The sequence below is a fragment of the Lithobates pipiens genome, unplaced genomic scaffold (genome assembly GCF_037356315.1).
Source record: "Lithobates pipiens isolate NorthernLeopardFrog02 unplaced genomic scaffold, aLitPip1_a1.2 Scaffold_19, whole genome shotgun sequence".
NCBI classification, from domain to species: Eukaryota; Metazoa; Chordata; class Amphibia; order Anura; family Ranidae; genus Lithobates; species Lithobates pipiens.
Window position 1 is genome coordinate 563537896 of NW_027507764.1, and position 23783 is coordinate 563561678.

A 23783-nucleotide genomic window follows, 5' to 3' on the forward strand; every position below is an offset into this window, starting at 1 on the left:
AGGTTGCATCTTTTGAGTTAGAGCAGGCATGTCCAAAGTCCGGCCTGCGGGCCAATCGCGGCCCGCGGTCTGGTTTTGAACGGCCCGCCTGGTTGTTTAAACACATATATCTTTTGTGGCCCCCGGCGATCTCCCAGCGCCGGGGCCACAAAAGATATATAGTCCGGCTGCCTCGGAGGGAGGAGACTGGACGAGTGCTGTGCACACAGGAGGAGAATTTCCTGTTTACACGGCAGCTGTAATAGGAAGTCCCGTCTCTGCCATTGGATGACTGTACTGTCCATCAAAGGAGGCGGGACTTTCTCTTAAAGAGGCCGTTGTGTAAACAGGAGATTCTCCTGTAAGATGTCTTTGGCGCTCGTCCTGCCCTCCATGGCTGCACTGATGGTAATGGTAACTGCATTCCTGGCAATGGCGGGTGCATTCCTGGCAATGGTGGCTGCATTCCTGGCAATGGTGGGTGAAATTCCTGGCAATGGTGGGTGAAATTCCTGGCAATGGTGGGTGAAATTCCTGGCAATGGTGGCTGCATTCCTGGCAATGGTGGCAGCATTCCCAGCAATGGTGAGTGAATTTCTGGCATTGGTGGGTGCATTCCTGGCAATGGTGGGTGAAATTCCTGGCAATGGTGGGTGAAATTCCTGGCAATGGTGGGTGAAATTCCTGGCAATGGTGGGTGAAATTCCTGGCAATGGTGGCTGCATTCCTGGCATTGGCGGGTGAATTCCTGGCATTGGCGGGTGAATTCCTGGCATTGGCGGGTGAATCCCTGGCAATGGTGGGTGCATTCCTGGCAATGGTGGGTGCATTCCTGGCAATGGTGGGTGCATTCCTGGCAATGGTGGGTGAAATTCCTGGCAATGGTGGCTGCATTCCCGGCAATGGTGAGTGAATCCCTGGTAATGGTGGCTGCATTCCTAGCAATGGTGGCTGCATTCCTGGCAATGGTGAGTGAATTCCCTGGCAATGGTGAGTGAATTCCCTGGCAATGGTGGTTGCATTCCCTGGCAATGGTGGTTGCATTCCCTGGCAATGGTGGTTGCATTCCCTGGCAATGGTGGTTGCATTCCCTGGCAATGGTGGGTGCATTCCCTGGCAATGGTGGGTGCATTCCCTGGCAATGGTGGGTGCATTCCCTGGCAATGGTGGGTGAATTCCCTGGCAATGGTGGGTGCTGCATTCCTGGCAATAGTGGGTGCTGCATTCCTGGCAATGGTGGGTGAAATTCCTGGCAATGGTGGGTGAAATTCCTGGCAATGGTGGGTGAAATTCCTGGCAATGGTGGGTGAAATTCCCGGCAATGGTGGCTGCATTCCCGGCAATGGTGGCTGCGTTCCAGGCAATGGTGGCTGCATTCCCGGCAATGGTGGCTGCGTTCCCGGCAATGGTGGCTGCGTTCCCGGCAATGGTGGCTGCGTTCCCGGCAATGGTGGCTGCGTTCCCGGCAATGGTGGCTGCGTTCCCGGCAATGGTGGCTGCGTTCCCGGCAATGGTGGCTGCGTTCCCGGCAATGGTGGCTGCGTTCCCGGCAATGGTGGCTGCATTCCCGGCAATGGTGGCTGCATTCCCGGCATTGGCGGGTGCATTCCTGGCAATGGCGGCTGCATTCCCGGCAATGGCGGCTGCATTCCCGGCAATGGTGAGTGAATCCCTGGTAATGGTGGCTGCATTCCCGGCAATGGTGGCTGCATTCCCGGCAATGGTGGCTGCATTCCCGGCAATGGTGGCTGCATTCCCGGCAATGGTGGCTGCATTCCCGGCAATGGTGGCTGCATTCCCGGCAATGGTGGCTGCATTCCCGGCAATGGTGAGTGAATTCCCTGGCAATGGTGGGTGCATCCCTGGCAATGGTGGGCGCTGCATTCCTAGCAATGGTGGGCGCTGCATTCCTAGCAATGGTGGGCGCTGCATTCCTAGCAATGGTGAGCGCTGCATTCCTAGCAATGGTGGGCACTGCATTCCTAGCAATGGTGAGCGCTGCATTCTTAGCAATGGTGAGCGCTGCATTCCTAGCAATTGTGGGTCTGCAGATAGACACTGACCCTTGTTTTGCTTCACAGTTCTTTATTTAAAATTTTAAGTTTTTTTTTCCTGAAGCTTCCCTCTTAAAGTGAAGGTGCGTGTTATACGTCAATAAATATGGTGTATCCAAATAATACACTTGAGTTCATCTATTCACCACACACAGCCAAAAAGGCAAGAGAATTCTTGTTGGGCCGTGTATTAGTGCTCGGATGGACACACTTAGTGCCCGTTCACACAGGGGCGACGCGACTTGCAGCGCGTCTCACAGACGCGACCTGCACACGACTTCAGCGGCGACTTGCAAAATGACTTCTGTATAGAAGTCAATGCAAGTCGCCTGAAGTCGCCCCGAAAATACTACAGGAACCTTTTTCTAAGTCGGAGCGACTTGAGTCGCTCCTATTAGAACGGTTCCATAGTACAGAACGGAGCGCGACTTGTCAGGCGGCTAAGTCGCCTGACAAGTCGCAGTAGTGTGAACGGGCACTTAGACCGAATTTTAATGGTTCAAAGAATGTCAGGCAAAATGGTCGGCCCTCGCGCATGTTCAGTTCATCAAATCTGGCCCTCTTTGAAAAAAGTTTGGACATCCCTGAGTTAGAGAGAAGGTCTAGGGCTAGAATTATTGCTCTCGATCTACCGATCGCGGTGATACCTCACGTGTGTGGTTTGACGACCATTTTCATATGCGGCCGCTACTCGGATATGCATTCGCTTCTGCACGCGAGCTCGTCGGGACGGGGCGCTTTAAAAAAAAAAAAAACTTTTTTTTTCTTATTTATTTTACTTGATTTTATTTTATGCTGTTTTTTAAAAAAAAAAATGGATCCCTTTTATTCCTATTACAATGAATGTAAACATCCCTTGTAATAGAAAAAAGCATGACAGAACCTCTTAAATATGAGATGTGGGCTCAAGAAGTCCTCAGATCTCATATTTGGACTTAAATGCAATAAAAAAATAAAAATAAAAAAAATTTGTGATTTGAAAAAATTTACATTGAAAAAGTGACCCTTTAAGGGCAAGAGAGAAGGAAAGAAAGAAAGGAAGTGACGTCTCCCACCGCCGATAACTGTGATCTTGCGGCGAACCTGCCGCAGAGACCACCATTATAGTACACACGACCGGCGCCTGAAGAGATGGATACCTCAGGTGTGGCAGCAGCTGCTGCTGTTACCAAGATATCCATCTTCAAAAAAGAGACGTACATCGTCGTGCGCCGGTCGTAAAGTAGTTAAAATCCAGTAATACTCTGTCTCGCCTGGCTCTGTACATACTCAGTTGCTCTTTATTTTTAGGTACTGCTGAGTTTGTAAAGGCCAATCTCTTGACGGCCTTATAAAGCGGAATTAAACCCTCCTATACTTTACAGTCAAGGAAGCTGCTTCTGTGTGATCTGCAACTGCCTTGGTGCTGCACATGTGATCGGTTATGACTCCAGTCATTGGATGGTTAGACGGTTTGGTTGAGGAAACAAGCAAATGTGACAGTTTAGCTATCCCGGCATTCCATGAATGTAACTTTTTTTAAAACTGTTAAATTGATGGGTTTAGTTCCATTTTAAGATTTACTTCTGCTCAGGGGCTCTGGTCTTTAGCAATTTGGCGACCTCCAGCCAGAAGGACCAGGAGCAATGCTGGGGGCAATTGACAGCACACACTCATTTTGGTGACTTAATTATTAATGTGGAACGTGTACTCACTGGCCACTTTATTAGGTACACCTTGCTAGTAGCTGGTTGGACCCCCTTTTTGCCTTCAGAACGCCCTTAATTCTTTATGGAATAGATTCAACAAGGTGTTGGAAACAATCCTCAGAGATTTTGGTCCATAGTGACATGATAACATCACGCAGTTGCTGCAAATTTGTCGGCTGAGAGAGAAAAAAATCTCCTGACCCACCACATCCCAAAGGTGCTCTATTGCAGTGGTCATGAACCCTGTCCTCAGGGCCCACTAAGGGTCCTTTCACACGGGGTGGATCAGTGCTGATCCGCCCCGTGGATATCCACTTGCTCAGCTGGGATCGCCCGAGCAGGAAGATGACAGGTCTGTCTCTGCACACTGCGCAGGGACGGACCTGTCACAGCGCCGCTTTCCCCTATGGGAGATCGGATGAGGATGGACCGCAGTGTCCGTCGTCACCCGATCCGATGACGGGTGGAAAGATAGCTTTTTCCTCCGTCACACTTTTTCGGATCGGAGCGGGTCGGATGTCAGCGGACATGTCACCGCTGACATCCGGCGCTCCATAGACCTCTATGGAGCATCCGTTCAGGTCCGCCTGAAATACTGACAGGTGTACCTGAATGGATCGTCTGTGTGAAAGGGGCCTAACAGGCCAGGTTTTATGTATTACCTTGGGGGAGATGTAGGACTAGAATACTGCAATCACAGATCAGCAAATGATATCCCCTGTCATGTATTTCAGTTATCTTGCAAACCTGGCCTGTTAGTGGGCCCTGAGGACAGGGGTGATGACCACTGCTCTATTGGATGAGATGTGGTGAGTGTGGAGACCATTGGAGTACAGTGACCTCATTGTCCAGTGGTGAGATCTGGTGAGTGTGGAGACCATTGGAGTACAGGGACCTCATTGTCCAGTGGTGAGATCTGGTGAGTGTGGAGACCATTGGAGGACAGGGACCTCATTGTCCAGTGGTGAGATCTGGTGAGTGTGGAGACCATTGGAGGACAGGGACCTCATTGTCCAGTGGTGAGATGATTGGAGATTTGTGACATGGAGCATTATCCTGCTGGAAGGAGCCATCAGAAGATGGGGACACTGTAGTCATAAAGGGATGGACATGGTCAGCAACAATACAATACATGGTCAGCAACAGTGGTCAACAACAATGGGACATGGCGTCTAAACGATTGGTACTAAGGGGCCCAAAGTGTGCCAAGATAATATCCCCCCCCCACACCATTACACCACCACCACCACCAGAGAAGCAAAATGATACCCCAGATCCACCGCCAATATGATGATCTATGAACTGTGGACCGGTGCTCAGGACGTTTAGGCCCCAAAATGCAGTACTTGAATCGGAAAAGGGCTGGCAACTCAGATGCTCTTGAATAAAAGTCCTTTATTTCAATACATGAGTACACAGGTACAGGCAACACTGACGCGTTTTGGCTAAGAAGCCTTCATCCAAGCATACACTTTTGATTTAAAAACTGATATCAATCGAAAAAATTAAAAACACATGGCGAAAAGAAAGAGAGAAGCACAGCAGGCATACGAGGGACATATCGTGAACAAATAAAGCATATACAAAATGGTGCAATAAATGTATCAAACAATGCAACTTTGTTAAAAAAAGATTTATGTCCATCCTATCATTGAAAGCATGCAGTTTTCTAGTATTAAGGGTATGGATCCACCGCACTTCATGTTTGAGAAAAATACGATGAGCGCCTCCTCCTCTTAGGTTTTTTTTTTTTTTTTTTTTAACCTGTTCAGCACCAAAAAAGGAAAAAGTGTCAAGATTGATGGAATTCCTGGAAATGTTTTGACGCATTTTGAGATATCTTTAGCATACTACATCACCACCAGATAGATATTTACACCACCACCAGCCTGAACCGGTGATACAAGGCAGGATGGATCCATGATTTCATGCTGTTTACCCCAAATTCTGACCCCACCATCTGAATATCGCAGCTGAAATCCAGACTCGTCAGACCAGGAAACTTTTTTTTTCCAATCTTCTATTGTCCAATGTTGATGATTCTGTGCGAATTGTAGCCTCAGTTTTCTGTTTTTAGCTGACAGGAGCGGCGCCCGGTGTGGTCTTCTGCTGCTGTAACCCATCTGCTTCAAGCTTCGATGTGTTGTGCGTTCAGAGATGGTATGCTGCATACCCTGGCTGTAACGAGGGGTTATTTGAGTTACTGTTGCCTTTCTATCATCCCAGACCAGTCTGCCCATTCTCCTCTGACCTCAACCAGGCATTTTCCTCCACACAACTGCCGCCCACTGGATATTTTCTCTTTTTCGGACCATTCTCTGTAAACCTGAGAGATGGTTGTGCGTGAAAATCTCAGTAGATCAGCAGTTTTTAAAATATTCAGACCAACCCGTCTGGCACCAACAACCATGTAAAGTTCAAAGTCGCTTAAATCCCCTTTCTTCCCCATTCTGATGCTCGGTTTGAACTTCACGCAAGTCGTCTTCACCATGTCTAGAAGCCTAAATGCATTGAGTTGCTGCCATGTGATTGGCTGAATTAGCAGTTTGTGTTACCAAGCAATTGAACAGGTGTACCTAATAAAAGTGGCCGGTGAGTGTATGTTCCTTTTATTTTTTTTGCTATGGGTAGAGTTCCCCTTTAAAACCGTCTCGGCTGATAGGACGCTGTGCGCTCCTCGTCAGTTTGAGGTGGAAATGTTTACACCAACTTGGAGTTTATGCTAAAAATTTTCTTCCGCTGTTGCAGCGGAGGGATTGATTTTTGCCTGCGCTCGTCTCCTGCGGTATGGAAGTGACTAAACGCAAAAAAATCTTCCATCTCACAATGTCAACAAGGTAGAAAATGAACTCGTCAGGAGCCGCGTCACTTTGTCAGGATGAAAGCCGTCCTTCAGTCGTCTCCTCTGCACGTCACGTCACTTGTATTCAGTTAGCGAGCCGCGGATTCAGAATAGTGACTGTTTATTTTATTTTAATTTTTTTCTTGCAGTCGGATTGGTGCTCCGGCATCCCCCAGCGTCACCGAAAAAGAGGAGAATCCCGGGGTCCTGGCAGAGAATTGCTTCAGAGAACTACTTGGAAGAGCCGCCTATGGGAATATGAATAATGCTGTTCGCCCCGTGTTTGCGTATGTCTGACCCTTCGTTTTTATTTTATTTTATTTATATGAATTGTGTGTCTGAAGATGGTTTCTTCTAATGTTATCCTGTCTGTGAGTCCCGGTTCACACAGGTGCGATGCGGGGACACTGCGAATCCACTGCGGGTTCCCACATCGCATCCGACTCGCAAGGCAGTTCACACTAATAATAATAATAATAATAATAATAATAGAAGATTTTATTTATAATGCACTTTACATCAAAGAGATCTTAAAGTGCTAACACTTCCATATGCCAACTGCTGGGAGTGTCAATATAATGTTAATGACACCCCCATTTATACTTCGCATATCGCAATGCGAACTGACCGTTCGGACAGGAATCAGATTCTGGTGCGGCCCAAAAAAAAAAAAGGGTCCTGTAGCTTGGTTTGAATGCGATGCAAATTCAGCCATATTATCTATATATGAAATTGCATCACATAGACTTAAAGCGGGATTGCACTGCAGAAAAAAATATTAAAAGCCAGCAGCTACAAATACTGCAGCTGCTGACTTTTAATAAATGGACACTCACCTGTCCCGGGGTCCAGCGATGCCGAGGCCGATCGATCTCTCGGCTGCTGCCGCCACCATTCTAGGTGAGGGAATCAGGAAGTGAAGCAAAGCGGCTTCACTTCCCGGTTCCCTACTGCGCATGCGCGAGTCGCGCAGTGCAATAGGAATTGTCCGCGCTGTCTCTGGGACCCGTGTGTGTCCCAGCAGACAGCGCGCAGGGACAGGAAGAGGCATAGACTCCCACGTGAGTCTATGCCCAGAAGTGGGTGTAAATGCCTGTCTTTGACAGGTATCTCCACCCCCCCTCCCCCCTGAAAGGTGCCAATTGTGACACCGGAGGGGGGGAGGGTTCCGATCAGCGGAAGTTCCACTTTAGGGTGGAACCCCGCTTTAACATGGTATTTGCACAGCAAAATTACCTGTTTGCAAAATTTTTTAACAAAATATAGAAAATAAAATTATATCGTGTTTATCGGTGTATAACACGCACCCCCCCCCCCCCTAAAATCAGGGGGAAATTGGGGGTGCGTGTTATACGCCGATCCCCCACTGTTTCTTTACCCTTCTGCCTCTCTCTGCGGCTTCCGGGTATTTTTGGCTATTTTCGCCCATTCTCGGACGTTCTCGGAGGCTTTCGGAAAGCCGAAAGCCGCCGAGTGTGGCCGAAAATAGGCGAGAACGAAAATACCCGAAGGCCGCCGAGAACGGCCAGAACTACCATACACAGGACATCCGCTGTGAGATAATGCCGAAACTCCAGCTATACTCTGAGATACACAGGACATCCGCTCTGTATCTCGGCGGCGCCATTTTTAAACGGCAAACACACTAACGAGGCTGCAAATGACTGGCAAGACTGCAATGCAAGGCTGCAAATGACACTGATAATGCTGCATTGATGGGCATTTAAATGTAAGTTTTTTTTTTCCTTAAACTTCCCTCCTAAAAGTTTTTTCTTTTAAATTCCCTCCTAAACTTGGGATGCGTGTTATACGCCGGCGCGTGTTATACGCCGGCGCGTGTTATACGCCGATAAATACGGTATATATTTTTTTTCAAAACTTTTTTTTTTTTTTTTAATTTAGATGGGGGGAAAAAGGGGGAAGACACTGCGCTAAAATGTGAAAGGTGGTAAGCCGCTAACACTCAAGCAAACAAAGCCAAACTGAGTGATAAATAATTAGTGTAGCACTAAGTGTTGCATAAACAAATATGTAAAGGTATAATTAAACACAACAAAATAATGCACACTATAAGTAGAAAACATAAAATACAATATGATATACAAAAAAGTGCAGGACCCAAAACAGTGAACTGGGTAATGCCCCGTACACACGATTCGAATATCGGACGACCAATCGTACGGCCGTTTTTCGGTTAATAATCGCAAGTAGAAATTGAATAGCTAAATAAAGTCAGGAAAATTCTGGTATGATAGAAAAAATAATCGGAAGTGATGTCATGTGTTGTAATGTATTTGTATTGTATTTTTGGATGACAACCATACTGACTAAACGAAAATCGTACGATTTGGAATCATACAAGGAAAATGTCCGTGCATGTCCGATCGAATAATATCGGATGAACGGTCGTGATCGGCTGTCAAAAGTTGTGTACACACGATCCGAAAATCGTACGCTCCTTCCTCGGACGACCGTTCTCGTACGATATTCGGATCGTGTGTACGGGCCATAAGTTTAGTTCAGACTTGAGCCCCATACACACTATCAGATTTTCTGCTGAGTTTTTCCTTCAGATTTACCAAAACCATGTAGTAGAAGGGCCTGCTTGGTTGCATACACATTGAAACTCCTAAGGTTTGACCTCATATTATATGGTTTTGGTAAATCTGAAGGAAAAACTTGGCAGAAAATCTGATAGTGTGTATGGGGCTTAAGGGAATTTAATCCGATATGTCCTATAGCCAAAATAGTCCGTGTGAACACAAATATGCGATTATAGGTATTCCTGTAAAATGGTACCAAACACAGATTAAATCTGAAAACGGCACTGCAAATGATAAGGGCTGGAACCAGCTGTCTGAAGTCACATCAACACCGACCATTCAAAGATAAAAAGATGGGTACTCTTACCGATGTAGTTGGACACATGTCGTAGACGGTGGGTCATAAAGGCTAAGAATCCCAATCTGGTGCTGTATGTGGATGATGATTGAATAGATCCTGGTGGGAGGTCCACACTTCTCCATCTCCAGGCTCCAAAGGAGCAAACGTTCAAAAATGGACGTGTCCAGGACAGGCCTTTTTTTTTTTTTTTTTCTCCAATACTCAAGGTAGAAAATATGAAGAAAAAGAAACAAAGGGGCTCCAAATGGTGCAGGTCAAAAAAAACAAAAAATCAATAGGTTTATTGCAATATGTCATAAATCATAAATTTTGAATGGTCGGTGTTGATGTGACTTCAGACAACGGGTTCCAGCACTTATCATTTGCAGTGCCGTTTTCAGATTTAACCACTTCAGCCCCGGCCTATAGTCGCCCGCGGCATCACCCGGGACCCGGTGCGTGTGCCTGGCGGCCGCGATGTCCGCCGGGCCCCCGCAATTGCCCGGGAACACAGCAGGACTGTGGATCTGTGTATGTAAACGCACAGATCCACATCCTGTCAGAGGAGAGGAGACCGATGGTGTGTTCCCAGTACAGAGGAACACTGATCGGTCTCCTCCCCTTGTGAGTCCCCTCCCCCCACAGTTAGAATCACTCCCATAGGGAACATATTAACCCGTGCAGTGCCCCCTGGTGTTAACCCCTTCCCTGCCAGTCACATTTACACAGTAATCAGTGCAATTTTATAGCATCTTTGCTGCGGTGTATTTACCGCTCCTACCCATTTGAAATCAATGGGGCAGTGCGGCTGCAGCGGCGCTTTGCGGGCGGTTTTAACCCTTTCGGCTGCTAGCGGGGGTTAAAACAGCCCTGCTAGCGTCGCATACCGCCACTAAAACGGGACCGGCTGTGGCGGTAAAGCGGCTCTATTTTTACCGCCTCTCCCGCCCCAGTGTGAAAGGGGCCTTAGTCTGAACTACACTTACCCAGTTCACTGTTTTGGGTCTTGCACTTTTTTTATTTAGCCAAAAACAAAAAAACAAGCGGTGATTAAAGCTCGGTTCACACCAGACGCGGCACGACTTGCTGCGCCGCGACCTGCCGCGACCTCAGCGGCGACTTGCAAAATGACTTCTGTATAGAAGTCAATGCAAGTCGCCCGAGGTCGCCGCAAAAGTAGTACAGGAACCTTTTTTCTAAGTCGGAGCGACTCGAGTCGCTCCTACTAGAACGGTTCCGTAGTACAAAACGGGGGCGACTTGCCGCGTCTGGTGTGAACCGAGCCTAACTGCTTCAGCCCCAGAAGATTTGGCTGCTGAATGACTGGGCCATTTTTTGCAATTCACCACTGCGTCACTTTAAGTGCGACGACGTACCCAAACAAAATTGATGTTCTTTTTTTCCCCCACAAATAGAGCTTTCTTTTTGTGGTATTTGATCACCTCTGCAGTTTTTTTTTTTTGCACTATAAACAAAAAAAGAGTGACAATTTTGAAAAAAAAAAATACAATATTTTGTACTTTTTGCTATAATAAATCTCCCCATTTAAAAAATTTTTTTTCTCAGTTTAGGCCGATATGTATTCATAGTAGGCGAGGTTGAAAAAAGACCAACAAGTCCAACCTATCATATTCTTCTACGTATTTTTGGTAAAAAAAAACACAATAAGCGTATATTGATTGGTTTGCGCAAAAGTTATAGTGCCTACAAAATAGGGGATAGATTTATAGTATTTTTATAATTATTATTATCTTTTTACTAGTAATGGCGGCGATCTGCGATTTTTATCGGGACTGCGACATTATGGCGGACACATTGCACACTTTTGCCACATTTTTGGGCCCATTGTCATTTATACAGCGACCAGTGCTATAAAAATGCATTGATTACTGTAAAAATGTCACTGACAGGGAAGGGGTTAACACTAGGGGGCGATCAAGGGGTTAACTGTGTTCCCTTTCTGTGTTGTAACTGAAGAGCGTCAGCTCCGGGGGGCGAGCAGCAGGCGCGCACTCCTAGTGGCCACAGGGCGATGCGATGTAACATAACATCTTTTCGCCCAGCCGTGCCATTCTGCCTCAGTAAAACTGCAGCGGCTGGTTGGCAAGTGCTTAAATATCACCAAAAAGCTCTATTTGTGTGATAACCATGTCATATGGGTACAGTGTTGCTTGACAGCACAATTGCTCTGAGGTCCTAGGCAGAATATGTAGGTTAAAAGAAGTATGGGGTCCCCTCCCCTTTTATACTTACCTAGGTGGGGGCAGCATCAGTCCCCCGGAGTCTCTACACTGGGACGCCGGGGTACAGTGCTACATCGCTGAAAGCTGAAAATTGGCCTGGGCAGGAAGGGGGGTATAAGTGCATTCTATGCATTTAAGGTAAAAAAAAAAAAAACTTGCATGCATGCAGTTTCGCTTCCAGCCCCCTAAATACCTACCAGAGCCCCATCTCAATCAGCGATGTGCACAGGAGAAAAGACTGCTGTCTCCCTCCACATTGGCTCAGAGACAATGGCTCCTGCTGCTGTCAATCTCAGCCAGTGACGAAGAAGTAGGGGTCAACAACGAGGCTCGGGAGCAAACCTGCATGAGTGCCCCCCCCCCCCCATAGAAAGCGGTTTTCTATGGGGACACTTGGCGGGAGGGGAGGGAGGAGCCTGAAGCGCCAGCTGGGGGATCAGAGAAGAGCAGAATTAGGGCTGCTTTTTGCAAAACTATTGAGCAGAAGCAGGTAAGTATGACATGTTTGTTATTTTTAAAGAAAAAAAACATTAATAAAAAAAAAAAAACATTAATTGCAGGAAAAAAATGTGCATTTATTATTTTTATTAATGTCAGGCTTTTGCAGACCTATCCTCCCAGCTTTTTGTCTGTACCTTCGTCCGGGTTTTCATTTAGAAAGCTGGAGGAAGTATCAATAGACTAGGAGTGGCGCTGTTCATCGCACTCGTAATCCATTGAGGACAACAAGCTCTCTGCCATTGTGGCAGATGGGACTTGTGGTTTATTCATTCACAGAGCTCTGTGAATGAATGACGTGGCGGTGTGGGTGGAGCCCAATACAGCCGCCTCAATTTTAAGGGTGTGATCAATGCTTGAGAGGTTAGATGCGAGTGGCACGATTAACTACAGGAGTCGGCAGCCTCCCATTGCTTTCAATGGGGCTACTTCTCACAGCTAATCCAGGGAACCCCTGTTGGGGGTTCTCCAATGTAATTAGAGGCAGGTGTGAATGCACCCATATTGTGACAGCAGCTGCAGGAGAAAGGAACCTCGGCATGCTGTCACAGGTGGGAGGCCAATACTTTAGGAACATAAGCGCATGTTAAGCCCTAACTACAGATGTGACCCGTTCCTAAAGGTGAACTTATCCTTTAAAGTGGAGTTCCACCAAAAAACATTTTTACATATTTATAGTCCTTTCATAGTATTAATAAACATTTGGGGGGAATTTTATTTTTTTAACTTGTCAGTAAACGCCCAGTTGCTATGTAGTGGCTCCTAATCTGCCACTTCCGGGTCCTCGGAGCTCCGCATCACTTCCTCCTCCGCCTGTGTTCCTAGGAAATGTAAGTCGTAATTTCCCAGGAGTCAGTGGGCAGGAATATGAGCAAAAATCGCATTATTTCCGACAGAAAAGGACGCGATTTAAGGCGGATCACGTCTATGTCGCCATAACAATGGGGCGGGACCTTCCTCTATTGCCACCCGTTGTTTTATGGCAGCTTTCTAAACAATCGGCGCTACGGGTGGCGGAGTATCGCGCATGCGCGAGATCGAGAGGTGCATGCTGGTTACCCAGCATGCACCTCTCCGTCGCAAATCCGGTAAGAGGTTGCAATTGGGCTTCACATGCCCACAATCATCATGGCAACGACCAGAAGAGGATTTTCTCAAGTATAAAAAATATACAAAATTCAGATCCAATAGCAAACATCTATAAACTTTATCTTGGTTATTAATGCATTATGATGAGATGCCAGAAAAAAAATAAAAAGTGTCCGGAACTCTGCTTTAACCACTTGCCGGCCACTGCACGCCAATATACGTCGGCACAATGGTAGCGGTGGGCAAATGGGCACACTTGTACGTCCCTTTTAATTGGCGGGGCAAGAGGGCATGCACCGCATACAGTGTAACCGTGCCTGTGGGGCCCGCGGACTCTATGTCTGCCGGTGTCCCGCGATCGTGTCACGGAGCCGCAGAACGGGGAAGTGCCTATTAAAACAAGGCATTTCCCGTTCTGCCTGGTGACATGACAGAGATCACTGCTCCTTGATCACCCCCTAGTGTTTAACCCCTTCCCTGCCAGTGTCATTTATACAGTAATCAGTGCATTTTTATAGCACTGATCATTGTATATATGACAATGGTCCCAAAATAGTGTCAAAAGTGTCCAATGTGTCCGTTATAATGTCACAGGCCTGATAAAATTTGCAGATCACCATTACTACTAAAAAAAGAAATATTTTTTTTAATAAAAATGCCATAAATCCAACCCCTATTTTGCAGAAGCTATAACTTTTGTGCAAACCAATCAATATACGCTTATTGCGTTTTTTTTTTCTTTTACTAAAAATATGTAGAAGAATATATATTGGCCTAAACTGAGGAAAAAATTTGTTGTTTTATATATTTTTGGGTTATATTTATTATAGCAAAAAGTAAAAAATATTCCTTTTTTTTTTTTTTTTTTTTTTTTTTTTTTTAAATTGACGCTCTTCTTTTGTTTATAGCGCAAAAAATAAAAACCGCAGAGGTGATCAAATACCTCCAAAAGAAAGCTTGATTTGTGGGTAAAAAAGGACGTCAATTTTGTTTGGGTGCAACGGTGCATGACCGCGCAATTGTCAATTAAAGCGACGCCGTACCGAATTGCAAAATGGGCTCTGGTCAGGAAGGGGGTAGAATCTTCCGGGGCTGAAGCGGTTAAAGTGGTTTTAAAGGCTCAGCTTTTTTTCTTTTTTTTTTTAAAAATAACAAACATGTTATACTTGCCACCTCTGTGTAATAGTTTTGCACAGAGCAGCCCCGATCCTCCTCTTCTCAGGTCACCCGCTGGCTCTCCTGGCTCCTCCCCCTTGACTGGTGCCCCCCAATACTTAGCCACTTGCTATAGGGGCACTAGTACGTGCTCACTCCCGAGCCCCGCTCTATGCGTCCATAAGACACAGAGAGCGCGGCTCAGCCCTGCCCTCCCCTCTCTCCTCATTGGCTCACTGGCTGTGATTGACGGCAGTGGGAGCCAATGGATCCTGCTGCTGTTTCGGCCAATGAGGAGAGGGAGTCCCAGGATAACCTAAACCAGTGATGGCGAACCTTGGCACCGCAGATGTTTTGGAACTACATTTCCCATGATGATCATGCACTCTGCAGTGTGTTTGAGCATCATGGGAAATGTAGTTCCAAAACATGTGGGGTGCCAAGGTTCGCCATCACTGGCCCTAAGCCCTTGTGCACATCGCTGGATCAAGAGGGGGCTCAGGTGAGTCTTGTGGGAGGAGCAGCACATAGAATGCATGAAGGTAAAAAAACCTTCAGCCTTTACAAACACTTTAAGTACTTTATTATTTTGAAATCTGTTGCATTTTGGAGTTTTGATAGTAGAAAGCTTTTTCTTCCATTCATTAATTTCCTATATCATTACCTCTTCTTTGTAAACATATTTTTTTTTCCCCTCAAACGATTCCTATTTTCCTTTTTCGCTGGAAAGAAATGAAAACTTCCCTCCCAGTTTGGTCTTATTTTTCATGTTATTAATTAGAGAGCCGTGCGTTGTTTGATATTATGTTACAGCAATAATTCACAGCTTGGAAAAAAAACACGCAAACTATGTCCTCGCCCAGTTATGTATCTTTAATGAAGCAACATTATAATTATGTTCCCATTATCCTGCCACTTGTGTTGCCTTCTGATTCACGTTGTTACGGCCAATTACTGCAAAATATCTCTTAGGTTTTTTCTTTTCTTCTCAGCCACATCTCAGGATTTTAATAGGCTGTTTTTTTCAGAGGTGTTAATTAAATTTTGGAAGGTGGGTGGGGGTGGTGTGGCGAGCTTTCACTACTTTTTGGTGCTGTTCAAAATCTGGCTTTTAGTTTTCCTTCACTGGCTTCTAAAAGTGAATGCGGAGCACATGGGAAGGGTGCTGGCTGATATCATTTGTAAGGAAACATCACAGTGTGTGTGTGTGTGTATATAATATATATATAATAAATACACACACACACACACATATGTGTGTGTGTGTATATATATATATATATATATATATATATATACATATATACACACACACACATATATGTGTGTGTATATATGTGTGTGTGTGTGTATATATATTTTATATATAATAAATACACACTATATATATATATATATATATATATATATATATATATATTACATACAGTGAGAATCTCCTGCTTACTTGGCAGCCTCTGTAAGCCCTTATACCCACGGTCGGACATTCCAACGGAAAATCGGACCATGTTGTTGGATAATCCGACTGTGTGTGGGCTTCATCAGACTTTTTTTTCCGTCAGAATGTCCAATCAAAGTTTTTGAAAGCTGGATATAAAATTGGTGTCAGTGGGAGGAATAGTGCTCCATCATTGGTGTCAGTGGGAGGAATAGTGCCCCTTCATTGATTAGGAGGAATAGTGCCACATCATTGGTGTCAGTGGGAGGAATAGTGCCCCATCATTGAGTAGGAGGAATAGTGCCCCATCATTGAGTAGGAGGAATAGTGCCCCATCATTGGTGTCAGAGGGAGGAATAGTGCCCCATCATTGAGTAGGAGGAATAGTGCCCCATCATTGGTGTCAGGGAGGAATAGTGCCCCATCATTGGTGTCAGTGGGAGGAATAGTGCCCCATCATTGGTTTCAGCGGGAGGAATAGTGCCCCATCATTGAGTAGGAGGAATAGTGCCCCATCATTGGTGTCAGTGGGGAATAGTGCCCCATCATTGAGTAGGAGGAATAGTGCCCCATCATTGGGAGGAATAGTGCCCCATCATTGGTGTCAGTGGGAGGAATAGTGCCCCATCATTGGTGTCAGTGGGGGGGAATAGTGCTCCATCATTGGTGTCAGTGGGGGGAACTATGTCCCACTGTTACTGACAGTGAAGGGGGGGGGGAGCCTCCAGGGCCAGATTAAAGCAATGAGCTGTTTCCATCGAGACCTCTGCCTTTTAGATGACCAATACGCCCATGTAGTAGAATCAAAAAAGAACATGTTATTTAAAGCCTTTTCACCAGAATCGGTGACAGGGGCAAATTAACCCCAATATGTGGAGAGGAGCAAATGCTAAACAATTGTGTTTTTTTTTCTGCAGGCATCTAGACCATCACAAGCTGTGGGAGTCGAATGAGTTTGCCGTTTCCTGCTTTAAAATTATTATGTATTCTATTCAGGTTAGTAAAGTCCATGCCTGCTCCCATTCAGCTTCCTTCTGTGACTCTCCATCTTTACAGCGTATTTTCCACTGCAGTATTTGTAGCTGCTGATTTTTTTCATTTTTTTTTTAAGCAGAACTCTGCTTTAATGCATCCAGGCATTAAGGTTAAAAAAACACCCCCAGTTTTATTTACTTGAGCCCTGATATTTCACCTGGTGGAGATGCGCTCTTCCTTTGCCCGGGCTTCTTGGCTCTTGATTGGATAGATTGATAGCAGTGCAGCCATTGGCTCCCGCTGCTGTCAATCAAATTTAATGACGCGGGCACCGGGCTGAGTGCGGCATTCTATGGACACACAGGCTGGACTCGGGAGCGTGCCCGCAAGGTAACCCCCCCACCCCAGGAGAGCGCTTCTCCTAGGGGGTTATCTGATGAGAGGAGGAGCCGCGAGAGCTGCCGGGGGACCCCAGAGGTCTGTGTTCGGGGGCCACTCTGTGCAAAACTAAATGCACAGTGGAGGTAAGTATGACATGTTTGTTTAAAAAAAAAAAAAAAAAAACACAAACCTTCACAATCACTTTAACCACTTGAGATCCGCGCTATAGCCAAATGACGGCTACAGCGCAGATCTCCTTTTCCGGGACGACGTCAATAGACGTCGTCCCGTGTACGAGCAGCCTGCGCACCCCCTGAGGGGCGCGCGCAGCGCGCTCTGTGATCGGCGAGTCCATGAGACTCGCCTGATCACTGATCCGTGAAAGGGGTCGATCCCGACCCCTTATCACGTGATCAGCTGTCAGCCAATGACAGCTGATCATGTGATATAACGGAGCCGGTAATCGGCTATTATTCCTCCTCGCGCTGACAGCGGCGGCCGTGATCGGGACATCAGTCCCGATCACGGCCAGCCCTGCTAGCGCCCACCTGCCCCCTGCCAGTGCCCACCTGCCCCCTGCAGTGCCACACTTATTAAAAGTAAGTGCCCCCCCATAGTGCCACCCAGCAGTGCCAACAGTGCCACCCAGCAGTGCCAACAGTGCCACCCAGCAGTGCCCACAGTGCCACCCAGCAGTGCCACCCACAGTGCCCACAATCTGCCTCAAAGGTGCTTCACCCCAGTGCCACATATCCGTGCCCATCAGTGTCATCTACCAGTGCCCAGCAGTACCACCTATCAGAGCCACCTATCAGTGCCACCTATCAGTGCCCATCAGTCCCATCTATCAGTGGTACCTATCAGTGCCCATCCGTGCCACCCATCCGTGCCGCCTTATCTGTGCCCATCAGTGCCGCCTTATCTGTGCCCATCGGTGCCGCCTTATCTTTGCCTATTAGTGCCGCCTTAACTATGCCTATCAGTGCCCACCAGTGCAGCCCATCAGTGCCCACCAATGCAGCCCATCAGTGCCCACCAGTGCAGCCTATCAGTGCCGCCTAATCAGCGCACTTCAATGAAGGAGAAAAATGACCTGTTTGCAAAATTTTATAACAAACTATTAAAACATGATTTTTTTTTTTGCATTTTTTTTTGTTTGTTTAGCAAAAAATAAAACTCCGAGCTGTAACTAAATACCACCAAAAGAAAGCTCTATTTGTGGGAAAAAAATGATAAAAATTTCATTTGGGTACAGTGTTGTATGCCCGCGCAATTGTCATTCAAAGTGCATCAGCACTGAAAGCTGAAAATTGGTCTGGGACTGAGGGGGGTTAAGTGCCCAGTAAGCAAGTGGTTAATTAAAAAGACTTGTATAATACAATTATTTATATATATATATATATATATATATATATATATATATATATATATATATATATATATATATATGTATGTATGTGTGTGTGTGTGTATATATATATATATGTTTATATTTGTAGTTAAATTTCGGTTTCAGCCAAATGCATTCAGAATTTTCGTTTTTCAGCACCAGAATTTTCATTTTGGTGCACCACTACTGGCTACGGCTCTGTCCATACCCCTGTATTGGCAGACAGTTACTGAGCTTCTGGATGTGTCAATGGACTACAGGGCCGCTGATCAGCATGCTTGTAGTCCATTGAGAACTACAGCTCTGTCTGCCGCGGTAAAAAAAAAAAGAGTTTCTTATTAGTACCATAAAATCGAACCATTTGATTATTAAATGTCGCTGTTCTCAATATGGGTTTGAAGGCAACTCCTATCTCTGTGATTGGTTGTTATTTTGGGGTTACCCTATGTGTCACAGTAACGATACCCCCGTGTTTTTTCAGGCTCAGTACTCCCATCATGTGATCCAGCAGATTCTCGGGCACCTGGATTTTCACAAGAAGGATTCTCCTCGCATACGAGCCGGCATTGTACAGGTTCTTCTGGAAGCAGTCGCCATTGCCGCTAAAGGCTCCATTGGTACATAACCTGATGTATTGTCTTCTTTTCTGCCTGTAATATCTGCACCATCCTACAGTGTCTGTAAAGGCAAAAAAGTTAGAGATCAGTTTGAGTTGTCATTAAAAACAGAATGTGAGGGGAAACTTTTTCTGGTGACAGCGGAGTAGAGTAGTTTTCCTTAAAGTGTTACTAAACCCACAACAGTAATATCAGTCTGTATATGCAGAATAGCATGCTTGTTATATTCAATGTTGAACTTAAGGGGTTCACCCTCTGTATTGTTTAAAAAGGCTGTTTTTATCCTGTATGCACAGATCCTCTCCCCTTCTACACGTTCTCTCTTGGCAAGGCCAGATAATACACAGTAAGGGTAGTTCTCCTGCACATGCTCAGTTTGGTCTCTATTGCTGGAGAGAACAGTTGCTTATTGAGCTGAGCTTTTCAGGTCACATGATATTGACATCACACATGTGGGTGTGCATACAAATCCTTAAAGCCGGAGTAAACCCGCTGACATTTTTTATTTTTTTTTCTTCAGACCTGCAAGGGAAAAGGCATAATGAGATAGTATGCACTGCATACTAGCTCATTGTGAAATACCTTAGAACGAGGCCCTGACATCTCAGCCGAGGGAGCTGACATGTTCCCTTTGTGCGTCTTCCGGGTATCACGGCTCCGGCGCTGTGAGTGGCCGGAGCCGCGATATCGTCACTCGCTCGCATGCGTGCGGGAGATTTTTTTCCAGCAGGGTCCGGCGTCTGCCGGGCTTCCAGCCGAGAATCCCCTGTGCGCATGCGCCGCTGCAGTCAGCGGCTGATTGCGAGGGGAATATCTCCTAAACCGTACAGGATTAGGAGATTTTTTTTTTCACCTACAGGTAAGCCTTATTATAGGCTTACATGTAGGTAAAAGTAAAAAAAGAAAATCATACAACCGCTTTAATGACAGCCCAGTCCCTCCCTCCTCCTCCATGCCCAGTAACTAAAAAAAAAAAAACACAGTGGATGGGATGTTACATTTTAAAAGAGAAATATGTTTTATTATTTTCCCCCATAATCATACTTTCTTGGGTGGATTCTATATCTATCCCCTGCCGCCTCTGCACTGAGAACCTAGCGATCGAACATCGCCGATGGCTCAGTTCTCACAGCTCCCCAAGCAGAGAGCTGCTGCCTGTCAGTCAGCATCTCTCCGGGGAGGGGGGATTCTCGCTGAGAGGCTGAAACAGGTATGAGACCAGGCACCTGGCGATCCAGTCTTTATTGTCATGATGGCGCGGTGTCTGGATTGATCTTGGTGACATCAGCGGAGATTTGACATCAGCCCGCTCTCTGCTGAAAACAGGTCACAGGAGTGCAAAACCAATTGCACTCCTGTGACCCATAGGAGAAGCCCATCCAAAGGAGCTTAGGCTGGACTTCTCCTTTAATTCATGGATGATCTGCCTCCCATAACAGCATGAGGACACAGGCTATAGTGGAAATCTTCTCCTACCTGAACTCTCAGCACTGGACACACCCTGCAGTTTATCATGTAACCGTGGTATACAGATCAGCCAAAAAGGTATATAGTGGCAATATTTTAATGTAAAAAGATTTATAAGCACTGTGGGCACTGGGGGGTGCGGATTAAGGATTCTCATATTACTGGGTTTAGTAACACTTTTAAGCCGAGTACACATGGGCCGAATGTTCCATAGAAACTGTCCGACATTCGACCCATGTGTAAGGAAACTCTGGCTGGTAGACTTGCAGTGGGATAAGTTGCATTAAAACTTATACACAAAAACTATGTTTTTTTTTTTAAGCATCAGTATTTAAAATAATTTGGATTCAGATGATCTTTGTAATGGGCATATCTAAAATCGTGAAGAAGGCTATAATTTCCCTTTTTACATTTTTATATGGTGCCCCCTTTCCAAAATTCTCTCTCCTATCTCCCATCTCAATCTATTCTCCTTACAGCTGCTGTATACATTGTAGGCGATATGTAATAATTCAACACCTTTATTGGCGCATTAATGAAGATCTGGACGGTGCATCTTTTTGAAGACACATGCAGGGACAGAATAATACCTGTTGATCTGCCAGAACTCCAGTGAGCTCCTAAATTTCAGTTGTCAGCCCTGCCTGCTGAACTACAGAACTCTGTTTATCCCCCTCCATTCTGTCTCCCTCCACATGCATATATTCATTTCTTTCTGGGTGAAACAGAGCTGCTGCCAGGGGCGGCCCGTCCATTGTGGGTGCAGTGGTGCTGCCCTCCCTATCCATGCCCCCGGCCCCTTGAATTCCTATGGCAGTGGTGTGGTTTTTTAAAGCACCTGATCAGAGCCAGAGGCTCTAATGGGCTTAAAAATAAGGTGGGCTCGGGGTGCAGAGCATTGTGTCTGGAGCCCACCCAGTTGTGTTGCAACAGCGAATGAATATTCGTTGTTGCTACACTGATCCTCCTCCCGGCCAATCAGGAAGCGGGTCTGATACCCATCACCTGATTGTCTGAAAGGACAGGCGATCCTATTGGACGCCTAGGAAGCGGGGAACAGACGTACGGTGGAAGCGAGGAGGAGAAGGCTCAGGAGCCGTTGCCTGATGTCTGAAGCTGCCCAATGTGCCCGACGCCTAGCTGGGGTAAGTGCCAGTGGACCGGCAGACAGCGAGGGGGTGGGGGGGGGGGTTCGATGTTTGCCGCCTCCCAAACGAAAAACCACTAGCCACTGCCTTGAATGAATGAATGAAATATTTTGTATAGCGCACAACGCAAACTAAATCGCCTCAAGGCCTTGGCCTCTTGGAGTAGGGTTTCTCAACCAGGATTCCGTGGAATCCTTGGGTTCCTCCAGAGATTGCTAGGGTTTCCTTGAACGTCCTTCTCCCACTGACCATTAATAATAGGGGGTCTTTCTCCCATTGGTACCACTATGCCAACTACCATTATAAGAAGGCAATTTTTCACTAACCACCAATTTAAAGTGATACTGAACACACACTAATTTTCTTTGTCCTTTCTATTTCTGTATGTGGATGATGGCACTGTAATTATTTTAATAAAAAAAAGTACATTATATTTTAAAGCTCCTCCTGCTTCTGTTTCTGTTTCCCTGCAGACAGGCAGAAGCAGGAGGAGCTTCTAGTCCTGTGCTACTGGTCACATGTTCAACATACAGAAAACTGCCTTTGGAATACAGAATAAAAATAAATAATATCAATAAACTGGGTTAAATTGTCATAAAAATACATATTTGAAATCGGATCTTTAAAATTTGTTTTGACAATAACATGGTGTTGGTGGATTTCTGCCAGTCATAGGCCGTCTCACGCCCCTCCAGCCTGTGTCTTAGAATAAGAGGGAGCTGAAGCCTCCTACATGTTATATCCTACCCCATTGTGTTTTAGCTGGTTAGTGTGTATGGAGGAGGGAGGGAGGGAATAGGCTGTCATTCACCAGTTTTTCCGCCCACATGTATGACTCTATAGGCTGCTCAGATTTGATAGGGAGGAAGCGCTCAGCAAAGAAACTCACTAAAAACTGAGCATGTGCAGAGTTACCACCGCAGCTGCAAAATTCCTAGCTGGATTGGGGACATGGACAGAAGGGGGAGATAGAGATCAGCAGGATCAACCAGGTTTTTGTTTGCAGAATACAGAAAACAAATCTCGTAATGACTGCGTATGACGTGGATTTCGTGAAAGCTTTTTGCACATTTCAGCCTCGCTAGAAGCCAACCCCACAACAAATTCTTAGTTAAAAAAATGAACAGCTTACCTGTCCACTTCATGCAACTGATACTTGGCAAATTAGCTGTGAAATCCAGTCCCACGCAAGATAGACACTTTTCTGTTTTTCACAGTATTTATACATCAGCCTCTTTAAAAAATTAGCTTAAGGCCGCGTACACACGGGCGGATTGTCTGCCCAACTAAGTTCGTCAGACAATCCGACAGACAGTCCGTCCAACTTTCAAATGAACGGACTTGACCACACACGATGAACAGACAGTCCGCCGAAAGCTTGCCCGATGACGCGTACGGCACGTACGACGGGACTAGAAATTCGACGTCCAATACACTGCAATGCAACCTTCGGCCGTGTAAATCCTTTCTGAGCATGCGCCATACTTAGTCCGTCCAACTTGCCTACACACGAGCGGATTGTCCGCTGAACCGTGTTTCAGCGGACAAAATTACGGAAATTCCGAAAGACTTAGTCCGTCAGACTGTCCGCTGAAAAAGTCCGCTGAAGCCCACACACGAGCGGATTGTCCGCTGAAACACGGTTCGGCGGACTAAGTTGGGCAGACAATCCGCCCGTGTGTACGCGGCCTAAGAGTAGTCTGGATACAAGTGATTGCCGCCTCAGATAAAAATAGCTTTTGCTGTTATTTTAAAATGACAAAAACAATTTGTTTTTCATGTTCAGTCTGCTTTTCTGCAGTATAATTTTACTTACCCTTATCTGATTTAATTTTTTTTATTTTTTTTTACAGCTGAGTTTTTTTAAATCTGCGCTTGTCCCTAATTTATATAAAATATTGTAGAAAACATTTATTGGGTGAGGGAGTTTTTCAGG

The 23783-nt window shown here is 45.9% G+C and overlaps 1 protein-coding gene across 3 annotated transcripts in view; it reads left to right on the top strand.

Annotated features, from left to right (window-relative positions):
- The window catches only part of EFR3A (EFR3 homolog A), a 258754-nt gene that overhangs the window by 122518 nt on the left and 112453 nt on the right, over nt 1–23783 (top strand). For all 3 annotated transcript variants that reach the window (XM_077493357.1, XM_077493355.1, XM_077493356.1), the window contains 3 exons: nt 6713–6850; nt 16787–16865; nt 19097–19232. In XM_077493357.1, coding sequence (XP_077349483.1) covers nt 6713–6850; nt 16787–16865; nt 19097–19232 — 353 coding nt within the window. The remainder of the gene's footprint in view (nt 1–6712; nt 6851–16786; nt 16866–19096; nt 19233–23783) is intronic.